This window comes from Abramis brama (genome assembly GCF_963993115.1).
Source record: "Abramis brama genome assembly, chromosome: 21".
Lineage (NCBI taxonomy): Eukaryota > Metazoa > Chordata > Actinopteri > Cypriniformes > Leuciscidae > Abramis > Abramis brama.
The window spans coordinates 27,057,841-27,070,550 of NC_139983.1; the positions used below are offsets into that span (position 1 = coordinate 27,057,841).

Below are 12,710 nucleotides of genomic sequence, written 5' to 3' on the forward strand. Positions count from 1 at the left end.
TGAGATTGAATTTTCAGCTGATGTAAATGTTTGCGCCGGAGCTCACCAGTGTAATAAAATACAAAATGTTGCGCAATAAACCATGGGTTTCTGAAAAGTATGTTTTTCAAACAAATTTATCAAACCAGGGTGCGATACTTTGGGATTTATATATCATAACTTATCATTCCTGTAGCTCAAAAAGTAGAGCATGACACTAGAAATGCCAAGGTCATGGGTTCAATTGCCAGGGAATGCATGAATAAAATATGATAAAAACTGATAAAGTATATATCTTGAATGCAATACAAGTCGCTTCAGATAAAAACATTTGCCTAAATGTAAACTATAAAAGCACCTTAGTTTTTTTTAAACATCTTTAAGATAGTTGACGATTGTCAACTATCATATCTTCTCATGTCGTTGCAAACCCGTGTGACTTTCTTTAATCAACAAAATGCTAAATATTGTGAAGAAATTTGGTAACCAATCAGTTTTGGTTGCCTTTGACTTCCATTGTATGGACATTTTATGTTCTACAGAAGAAAGTCTCTCATGCAGTTGTGGAACGACATGAGGGCACTGGAGTAAATGATGACAAGATGTTCATTTTTGTGTGAACAATGGCTGGGAAAATTTCAATGTTAAAACTCTGAAACTTCCGAAACTTAAATTTCACACTATTCCTCAAGACGATGGGTCAAATTGACTACTTTTTTACCACATTTTTGGAACTTTACAGCATCTTTCCTAATTCCCTTTCATCCTATGGAATTGAGAAGCATGAACACTCTACATAAACTCTCTTTTTGTGTTCTTTTGAAAAATTAAAGTCCAACAGATCTGGAAAGATATGAGCGTGAATATTTAACAACAGAAAACTTCACAATGCCGGAAAGACAAGTGTTAACTGACTACAAGCAGAGGCATTTGTCTTGGGACCCTGGCCATGTGTCAACGGCACAAAACAGAAAAAGCCATTCTGACCAACTCTCTATTTACAAGATAAGGCTCTCGGCTCCATGAGAGTTTATCTTCCGGATCACCTTTGGGCTGCAGCCCAGCTCAGGAAGCGCAGAGGCTTCGGAGACAGCAGGCCAATTTCTCGATTCAATGCTTTTAGTCATCTGGCTTTGAAAGGCAAACATTCAACCTAATTCTGCAGCGATGCAATAAACATTGAAACAGTCCACCCAGAGAAAGATGCTACAATCTTCTACTCATCCGCACGCAGCATAATATCAAAACAAGCTATTTTACATAACAGGCTTAAGTGGGGGAGCTTGAACAACACACACACACACACTCAGCATGCAGACTGAAGCCTGTATGGAACGCTTACCTTTTTGAAGGCGCGGGCGTCCCGGGGGAAATGAGAACGGTATCATTCATGTTGTTGGCCACTGGCCTCAGCTGACTGCAAAATTATAGAGTTTGAGTCAAGCATAGCCACAAACTTATGCCGCTCTAAGCTCTTCAAACGCGCAAGGAGACATCAGACCGCTCTAAGAAGTCATGTTATTTTTGAAGTACACCGTTTGAGAGCACGTTAAACTTCCTCGTCATAATCGCCTTCAAGATGCACACGTTTTAATTTAATGCTATTTGCCCAAACTTAATTAAGTTAACAAGAGGACAAAAGGGGTTTAGAGGAATTCTAATTAAAGCTGAAGATATCCGAGAAGGTTGAGAAACAGGAGGGGGTGACATTGCAGAAGGTAATTTGTGTGAGTAAACAGTGCCACGGGATCCATCTGGACTCGATACCCGCCAGTCACACATGATAGATCAGATCACTTCCTTTCATTTCATAAGATTTCAAGAAGTTTCAAAATATTGACATTAAAAACCATTTTGTCGACACACTCTCAAAACTATTTTATGTTTTGGCGAATTTGTGGTTAATTTGCGTAAATTTGCACACTTTCGTAAGATCTGCTTACATTCCACTGATGGTTAGGTTTAGGGGTGGACCTTCATGCTTACATTTCTTTTTCTAAAAATCATACATTTCCATCACATTGTACGAATTCATACGAAATCACCACTTCATAAAATGGTTACGTTTTCTCATGAGATTCGGTAGGCTTTTGTACATACAAAAACACACCTACTGAAACGTCCCTTCCTTATATCAGTCACTAGTCTCTTATGTTTATTTTTATTTTTCCCTAAATATGCCCACAAGGTCATTTGTGACTAATATATAGGGATTTAAGAAAAAAAGGTGTTAAAATACACACAACCAATTCCTGATTAAGCACAACAAAACATCTATATTCACTATAGAAATTTCCAGAAGTTTTCCATGACTTTTTTTTGTGGATTTTTTACTTTTTCCGAGCCTGTAATTCCTTGATATTTCCAGGTTTTCCATGACTGTGGGAACCCTGCTCATATTGAAGACGTTTGTTTACTGCAATCCAAAATACAATCTCTTCAAATGAAACGAAACATCCAAAGGATTCTTAGTTCAGTCGTTCAGAGGGTCGGTGCATTTGTATTACTGAGACGTCCTAATGTTAATGTTCCCTGAGGCTGCCAGCGTCATGTCACACGACTCGTGGAACACTGTATTTCAACTGGAACATCCTTCTGAGACCTTGAATGAAATAGTTACCAGCATCGAGCAAAAGTGATCCAACACATGGCAAGAAAATCATGCTAGACATGTACTATAACTGCAAGTTAAAAATACAAAAGTCTCCTTTTTTATTATTAAAGCTCTTCTGTTCAATGCAATTCCTCACTCACCCTCCCGCAAGGCAAAGGGTGTCCGTCTATGAAGTGGCGAGACGCAAGCGCTGACCGCTCTGTCCAGCTGCCTGTCCTGTTCTGTGCTCAACTGAAGGAGCATCTCAATGCACAACACTGCTGCTGTCTCCAAGGAAACCTGACAGTCACGTGACACGGTGACGATCCAGACACACTCTTACTCGCTCCTCTTCTCTCTCTCTCCCCCCGGCTCCACCGTTTAGACGCACACACTTTCTGCCACTCACAAATAGATGCCATATTCTTCCCTAAGAACATTTAAATTTCTCCAATCTTTATTTCCAGCCACCCACATTAGTCATAATACAAAACAATCCCTCTTTTCCAGCAGAGCGCTTCATTTACAACACAATTCCTATACAGAGCGTTGCCTACACAGCAACAATAGTCTCATACTTAAAGTGCAAAACTACATATTTTCAAAATTGACTGGTTGGCAATTTGTCTGACTAATATAATGAGGCTGGTTTAGACACATATGTTTCATGCATTTGATAATATTTTCAAGCCTTTTCCAGACAATCACAAAGTGAAAACTGATGTGATACTCCAATGCCATTTAGTTGTGTGTCAATAACTGTTATTATCTAACAAAGAAATGTTAACAAATTGGACAGACGCTAAATGGCACAACTGTTTAAAGGTCATTTCCGGCATATGACAGAATTTTGATGCTGATGTGTGAATGGAAGCAATATGGGTAAAAGACGGAAAAGCCATTGTGTGTGTGAATGGCGCATGTGGTACATTCACTGGAAAAATGAATCTAGCATATTTACTGATATAATGGGTTTCGTGTGTAAACATGGCTGGTAGAAATTTTGTTTTGGAAGAAATTTGTTCCAAAACCAGTGGTTTGTAGGAATTCATTTTGATAGTTGTCATCGTCCGTTACTGAGGTAAAAATATATATATACATTTCTTTATTAATTTTAAATATTAATTGAATTATACATCTACTGAACTATAAATAATTTATACATCTAAAATTAATAGCAAAAAAACATCAAGGGGAACACTGAAGAGAATTTACAATAATATTTGTATATTTTAATATAATAAAAAGCAACATTTTGCTTTGACTTGATGAAATGAAATTTCAAATTATATTAAAATCAAATCAAAAAATGAAATTATTTAATTTAATTGAAAACTAATTTTATACTGTATAGGTGTGACATATGACAGTTTAAATATAATTATATGAAACTTTTTTTGTATAATATGACTTTTTTACTCACACAGTGTACATAAATATATAAAACTTTATATTTTAGGGAGGGAAGAGTTGCAAGGGGATCTTTCACCACGATTTCAACTGAGACCTAAAACCTGCACCGGCCCCAGATACCCTAGAATTATTAAAAGGTAACAAACAGATGCCACCCCATCACTCCATCACTAGTCACTGTATCTGGATTCTTCAGCTCTCATTTGAACCACATAAGCCACATTTGAGCTAATCTCCAACCACTCAAATTCCTCAAGCAGATCAAACCAGAATGAAACCGTCTTCTAAACTATGATTAGCAAACTTTGCTGGATTCAAAGCCAGAGACTGGCAAGTCTTAGATGTCAGACGTGCTACGAATGTAGATTTATTCACTCATCTGATGTCCTGCCCACAGCAGAGGGGGAGGCAAAAATCACACTCACGTCTTTTTTATGAGGTCAAATGAATTACATCAAGGGCCGTTCACAGCCACTCTTCTCCTCTGGTTAATTACAATGAAGTGAGTACTTTCACAGAGCCTGAGCTGGAGAAATATGGAGCATCTAATACCCCGTCTCTGCTGAAAGTTATCAATGCATGACCTGCCAGTTCCAGCCAGTTTATGCCTCTGGTTCTGGGACCATGGCGCACATCTGCAGTGAAACATCAGTGTTTTATGACCTTGGCTGTTTATTACAGTCACTGTCTATTTCAGCTGCATTAATTCATACTGATTAAGCAAATAAAAGAAAGAGGAATGGTGTATGCACATTGACCTTAATGACTTTCTTCATCCTTGGCCTTGTTTTGCTTGTGCATCAGTGCAAACTTGCAATATTGTGCTCTAGTATGCAATTAGTTGTGAATGATCATTTTTGGTCTCAAACTAATTCATAGTTCAGAAGTGATCAATTGTATTGGGGTCAATGGCATCTAAATTATCATTAAAAAAAAGTTTTTTTCTTCTTTCAAATATCAATTCCTAAACATCAATACATTTTTGGTGAGGCCCAACACATGACATTGACTTGGCAGACTGAAGTTTTACCACATAAATACTGTAATATTAATTGGATTTTCACATTAATAATATTATTTCACATATAGCAAAAATAATTAATAATTAATTATTGATTGATTACGCCACACTGTTTAAGATTTTAGAAGAATTTCATTTATTTAATAAGTAATTTTTCTTCATTATGATATCAGGACAGTTGTATCACTTATCGACTTGTCAAAAATATCAAAATGACTTTTAATTCATAAACTAAGAAAATTTTCTTCATAGAAGAGGTGTAATCGAGACGTTTTATGTATGGATTGCATTTTTTAATTGATTAATAGATCTGAACAAAAAAAAAGAGTGCCATCGACCCATTTAACATTACATACAACCCACGGATATTCTGTTGACGGTTCAAGAAAACGATATGCTTTGCGCCATTTTGTTTCATTTATATTCACTGCAAATTATTCACAGACATCTGTCCCTGCCTGAGGTTCAGCATGTCCTAAAGAACTCTGAAAGGCTTGCCTTCATATGCCATCAGCTGTCAGAAAAACAACATTCCAGTAGGTCATCAGAGAAATTTATCTCACTTTATCTCACAACAACAACAAGGCTGTCACAGAGTTCCTGAGTCCGTTTGATCAAGCAGACATGATTCTCTCTGTTCTGACCAATCAGAAGCAGGCAGCCTGCAGCTTGTGACAGTGGGATGTGGAGGATCATGTTGATGGATGTCATATTGAGGTCAAAGCCAACATGAACACTATGCTGACCAATTGTGAGGGGCAGTAATGGGGCAGTAACACTGATCTGCCAACTGCATACAGTACAAGAGATGGTCATAACGGGGCGGAGCTTTCATGATAATAGAGGATCATGATAATAGTGTAATAATTAGGTTAAAGAAATTTGAATAAATTACAATTTAAAAAATCCAAAATAAAAAATCAGCCAGAAGGAGTTACATCCCAGAGTAACTTACAGCGGCCACCAAAGAAACCTAAAATGACAAATGGGACACCCTGCGGACTTGTGGACATAACAGACACACCCACATGCCATTGCATGCATAGGCCATTGTAAGTCCACAAGACTGCAAGTGCACATGAAGTGTGTCATTTGGGACAGGGCCATAGAGTGGCGTAGGGGTGACGTATTTTTATTGGCCAACCTGGAAGTTTGCATCACACTGATTCCCTCGACAAAAACCCAATAGGATTTTCTAATGGCTTTTGGATTATTGCAGAAAATAAGGTCTGTGACTAAGAAAAGCTTACAATTCTTCACAAATGAACACATCTTTTATGAATTTTGAAGAGTAAATACAATAGGCAGAAGTCAAAAGCTAAATGTAGGGTTTAATCAAACTACTCCAGTCACATGACTTCAGCGTCACCATCACTAAGTTTCCGACAACAATTTCAGTCTTTGTTTTAAAAAATAATCACTGAAAGTTTGAGAAATAATAGTTATACAAATAATTTCCTAATTTAAAAACATTTAACCAAAAACACATTAAAAAACATTGACTTTGGGACGATGGAACCGGAAGTGCTACAATGCTTACTCATTTCCAGGTTTTAGCCAACAAAAATACGTCATCCCTGCACTATTACGTAGGTTTGTTGTACATATCGCAGCAGTTCGGAAATTAAATGTCCTGTGAGTGGCGCTATAATGCGCTATTGCATGTGAAAATAATATGCCACCACTAAACCCAACCTATAATGTTAACAAAAGCAAACGAGAGATAAACACATTTACTGAAACAAGTATGCCATTTTAGCTTGCTTACAATTCTTTGACCGACTCGAGTTTCATGGGACAAGTGCACTGCTGTACCAGGTGAGCTATCGAGCAAGTTTACTATAACAGAAATCTACCCCAGTAATCATAATATGTGTGAAAAGGAATAAAATTTGTTGCCATTTTACTGCCTCTAGTGTTCATTTCAGTGAATTATATGTATAGATACGTTTTTGGAGCAAAAATGTATATGGGCATGTGTTTCCAATGAGTCTAGGTTAGTAATACAGTATGTGCATTGCCAAGTATAACTAATAATATAACATGACAACACTGATAAGAGTAATCACAACAGAACCATTTCCTTCAATACCCAATATAAGAATGCATTCATCTCTGAGCTGAGGGAGATGGTCAATGGAACAGACCATAATATCTGTCCGAGTCCATAAAAGTGGGATTGTAACATTCCACAGTCATAGTAAACAGCAAACGCCGGAGGCTTGAGATTGATTTAGCACTAAAGGGATGGAGTGGCCCGCGGGCACCTCAAACTACATTTAGATAAGTTAGGAGGACAATATGTGACAGAAGGAGAAGCCACACAGAGTGCATGTTTAATGCATACAGGAAATCATAACCTCTTTCTTACTTTTGTAATATGTTAATGGTAACATTAACATTAATGGTAACATTAGCATTAATGTTCATTAGCATTACTAGGACATTGGGTGTTTATTATACTTATTAATTGTTAAGGGATGTAGAATATGGTCATGCGTGCTTTATAAGCAGTAATTAGGAGTTTATTGAGGCTAAAGTTCTAGTTAATAGTTAGTTAATAGTGAGAATTAAACCCTAATCTAAAGCGTGACCATGTTAATTGTCTTATTTTAAAGAATTTATCTGTATACATTAAAGGAGAAAAATGTATGTCTCTAGTCTTTTATCAAAACTTGCTTCGGCTCTGAAATTTTGCTTGTCACTTACATCATTTTCTAATCTAATTCCTGATTCATTCCAAAATATGTCACATTACAGAAGTTAAATGGGTTTTGAATGCTATTTCATGTCTTTAAATTGTGTAAAAAATGTGCTCTGCATTGTAATCAAGCTCTGATATTCATCTATTCTAATTCAACTCGTTCACATCTCTAATTGTCGCACGACCAATTGAAGAAAGCATTACGAAAGTCTCTTGCTCTCTTTATCCATAAATAGGAAGGGTTATTTGAAAATAAATTGCTACAAGTCATTCACACAAGGACTATTTGAAGCTGATGCTATTTGAGTGGTACAAAGGGATATTTCAAGAGCAGTTTTAATTGCTTAGCAATCTGGATGTGAACTATAAATAGACGACGCTGGCAGCAGAACTCGAGCTGGCAAATGTGCCCTTTGGTCACAGTGAGTTCAAAGGCAATCTCATCATTAAGCCTGAATCTACTCTAGTTGTTAATGAGATGGTAAAATTTAAACATGATAAGATGTATTATTTTGTCATTGATTTACATACAAAATTGTGTTTAGAATATCATTTAGAACAGATCTAAGGAAACATATATAGCCTGGAAATCCAGACCCAAATCTGAAAAATTAAGGGTCTGGCATTAAGTAATGAAAATCGCCCAACTCGAGGGGCGGCACCAAGCATGCATTTGAAAATCTCACTGCACGCAATTGGATAACACTACAACCAATCACAACAATACACGGGGTGACGTATCCAGAGCCCCATACGCATAGCTACCAGTGGAGCTAACTTGCAGATTAGACTCTTGCCGTATCTGGTCAGCGAAACAGCAAAAACGTCCTATGCAAAGGAATGATTCGAGCGGCGTCTTCTGTTCCTCTTTTAGATAAAAAGCCATGTCTAACTCGTTCATTGTAGCGGCCAAAGCAGTTTCAGACAACTGGTGTTCATCCATAGCCATCTTGCAGTGTTTACTAATGACTTTGATGTCGCAGCGCTGTCGTCATCTGTTTAGCTCGCCTTTGGCCCGCCTATATCAGATAACCCGATGTGATTGGTGCAGCTTGGCTACAAGGGCATATTTAAGGAGCATCATTACTCAATGCCAGAGTGACTCGCTGAGCAAATTCAACTTGTGCTCTCGCGAGAACTCTGGATTACCAGGGTAGGAAACATATACACTTCCTGAAAGAAAAAAAAAAAGAGGCCAAGCCATAAAAGGCAAAATATTAGGGGTCTTTTAATGCTCAACCATTTTAATCACAAATCACTGGTCAGGAAATTAGCAAGAATTGTACAAATACTGTATATAAAGTAACTTAGCATCCAATAGCCTTTCCTTTTGTTTTCTTTAAATGTTTTAAGCCGTGTGGGTAAACTTGCAAACAGCTTTTTACAGGAAGAAGAGTCAGTGTTGTTCCACTCAATGTTAAACAGTTCATGAGTAGTTGAAGAATGTCTCCCAGTTAGTTTAATGCGAGACCAAATTTTCGCTGTAAAGTTCAAATCTGGACTCTGACCAGTGTTCTCAAGCAACTTCTTGGTAGTCTTTGCAATTTGAGTAGGAGCATTGTATTGTTGTAAAAAGACAAAACAATCTGATCATTCCCCTCTTTAGTTTTCTTTAGACAACTTTTCAATTGCGGGAAGCAAGCCATTCTGCAATATTCGCCTGTACTTTAAAGCATTAAATGACTTTTCACAGTGAAGTAGCTCACCAATACCGGCAGCTAAAAAGGCTCCTTGCACAATGACAGCTCTTCCTCCCTGCTTCACTGTGCTAGAGATGCATTTATAATTATATTTCCCAGCAGATTTTCGAAGACGCCGCTCTGGAGCATAGCCATGCAACTCGTGTTTCATTATGATTCATTATTATGACTCCACACAGAACTTCCCATATTCTGCCAAATACTTAATTCTGTCTTTGATGTTTTTCTGAGACAGCAATGACTTTTTAAGTAATGCATTTGCTTAAATTCTGCTAATTTCCTGAGCAATAATTTGTGTTAAGACAATTAAAAGCTTAGTGTTTTTTTTGACCAGGAGTGTACAAAAATACATATTTGATCTTAAAGATATCTTAAAGAAATCTTATATTCTGAATAAAAACCAACAGAATGCACATGCTTTTAAAAGTTAGATGTTAAATAAAAAGCTCTAGACATCCATATGCATGTATACACTGTGGAAGAAATTTAATATGTTCTGTATGTGTGCATTTTCTTAAATTCATAGTAATTAGATTAAGGTAGTAAAATGCACGGGGATTGCATGTGGAGTCCCATGATTCTCTGCAACATTGATGGAACAAAGAACTGTTAATAACCCTTTGAAATGTATGTATGTATATGCATGACCTTGTATACGTGACTTGACAAAAAGTAATGTGTGACTGAATTTATGACCGAGACAGAGGGGCTCCACTCAATGGTAGCAGGATAAGATGGCTAAGAAGTATCTTCATTTGTCCTAATGAAGTGTTAGTTATGGCTAAGAAGTATCTTCATTTGTCCTAGAGAAATAACCTTGGGGGGAGGGAGTAGGGACTATAAAGAAGGAAGGATGCCCGTCTCTTATGGTCACACTCTGCAGGCACTTTGTATGGCTGTATGATTGCTGACCTTTCCTTGCAAGGGAACAAATAATCTTTAAAAGACAATTGTTACATGTTTGTCTCTTATTCAGTAATAGAAAATTGTTTGCCATAACAATTTGGCGTTGTCGGCAGGATGTGCCTCTTGGACCCGAGAGCGGACGGTGACTGATCATCCTGGACTGCAGTTCCAGCCCTACCTCGTAAACTAGAGAGAGAGGGGTCGACCGCAAGGGCCCAAGAGGGACACCACTGGAATCATCAAAAGAACTGAAGTAGCGTAAGCTGAGACTGGTAAGAGACAAAGTCTAAATTGTTAGATTTAAAAGTGCAGATTAAACACGTGCAGCCTTTGAACTGGGTAACTTAAAGATATTCAGAAAATATATAGGCTAAATACAGTATAGCTTTATTGTACAAAACCATCAAAGTCAACACACAAAATTGAAACCTAGAGATTATGCAGATAATGGGTACAATAAAATCAGACAATTTGAAGTCAAATGAAAAATTATTGTTGAAGCCAGTAAATGTTCTGCTATATACGCTTTAAGATTGACTGTACTGGCAGGCCTTTAAAGGAGATGAATTAGAGTTTTTCTGTACTAAACAAAACATTTCTCTGAGAAGTCATTCCCTTCAGAGTATTGTCACTAAAAACATTAAAGCTAAATATATATATTTTTTTAAAAAGAACATCTAAACTAGTTGACTAGTAAGCAACTAGAACTCAGATCACAAACTTTTGTTCTGACGTGATTTTACATCCACTCCACTAGGTGTCAGTATAAAGTATGTAAATATGTCTGATGATTCATAAGCCGAAATTAATTAGTACACTTTAAATGTTTATAGTTGACTCTAAAGACAACATGATGTGCTATTCGCAATCTATTTTAAGGTTAAAAAAAATGAGTAAAACAGGAAAAAATGACACACTGTACTTTATTTAATCCAACAGAAATTAATTGGATTATGAAAATGGCCATTACAGTACAGTATACACCACAATGGTGACTGGTGGATGGAGGAGAAAGGTTGCTAAGTAAAAAGAGAATTCATGATTCGTCAGTTAAATGTACAATATGTGACCACCCTCTAGTGGTCAAAAAATAAAACTGCATGCATTTTGAGGAAGACATTTTTTTTTGGTTGTGCTTCGGCTCTGCGTGACTGTACGGATGAATGTGGTAATCCTGCTAATAAAGAGGCTGAGAGATAGAACCAGTTTCAATAGAAAAGATCTCAATCTGACAAACTAACGTTACTGTAGCTTTACCTATTAATAGACACGATATTTCTTTGAAAATAAATTCCAGCACAGAGCTACAATAACCCATAATCGAATGACCCTTCACAATAGATAATGCTTTACAATGAACTCTGTCAGAGAGCTACATATGGTAATTTTTTCTATTCAATAGAATACCTTACTCGCCTGTTGAGTAATAAAAACACCATCTCCACGTCGCTTTTACAACATTTCGAGTCCCTCAGTTCTTGTCATTCCTGAAAAGCTAAGTCAATGTTGATTCATGTTTTATTACGAGCTCTGTCGCAGTCCTGTTTTGCCAGCAGACTCTTCTCTGTTCGACACCTTTTTTTAAACGGGTGATTCTCCGAAGGTTTCTCGCTCGTTGACAACTAACCTATGCTACTCAAAGTAGCCGGAGCAACTTTTCTCTATTTATGGATATGACGAAGCAATGACGCAATTTCCTGCGAAAACCATCCTGACAGGTCTAAAATAAAAACACTTATAATAGTCTTACCATAGTTAAACACGTTTTGGAAGAGTGATTGATGACGTATTAACTAATTATTTAAGTTTTGTTCATTTCATGTTTTACAGTGTACCTTAAAAAAGTAAAGTCATTTTAGAGGTGGAGAAAAGTATTAGATATAAAGGATTACAAACTTTAAAAAAATGTGACCAGGAATGACCAGGAATGTTGGAACGTGCATTAAGAAAGTAATCAATTTTGCTATTGATTTAGGTGACACAAAAATAGATAAAAAAAAAAAAAAAAGTTGTAAGCTGTCTTGTTGGCAGTCATCCAGCATTCCTTTGCTGCAGAAAGAAAGGGTCAAAGGGAATGTCTGAGAGAAACATTTGGTTTAAAAAGCTTATATATCTCTATAAAGATGCAGAGCGGGATCCTCGAGGGGATATGCCTCAGGTACATATTAAATTTAAAACTCCATCAGTTTTAGTGCAGCTATTCTCTGCCAACTCAGAAATGCCACTGGAGCATGACTGTGCACTTCAGCTATTATTTTCGTCCCCACAGGAGACCGTCTGCCCGGTTGCCATCTAAGGACTGGTAAATCTTGTTTTTACATCATATTTCTGCACTTTATAAACAGCACTATGCACTTTGTTTTGACTGCTGTGATGTTGGTGACACGTCTAACC

The 12,710-nt window shown here is 37.0% G+C and overlaps 1 protein-coding gene across 8 annotated transcripts in view; it reads right to left on the minus strand.

Moving 5' to 3' along the window:
• The window catches only part of dtnbb (dystrobrevin, beta b), a 46,300-nt gene that overhangs the window by 13,793 nt on the left and 19,797 nt on the right, over positions 1-12,710 (minus strand). For 5 of the 8 annotated variants that reach the window (XM_084097036.1, XM_084097038.1, XM_084097035.1 and 2 more), the window contains exon 11: positions 1,322-1,396. The exons of the other annotated variants lie outside the window; for them this stretch is intronic. In XM_084097036.1, coding sequence (XP_083953162.1) covers positions 1,322-1,396 — 75 coding nt within the window. The remainder of the gene's footprint in view (positions 1-1,321; positions 1,397-12,710) is intronic. 8 annotated transcript variants of the gene reach the window in all.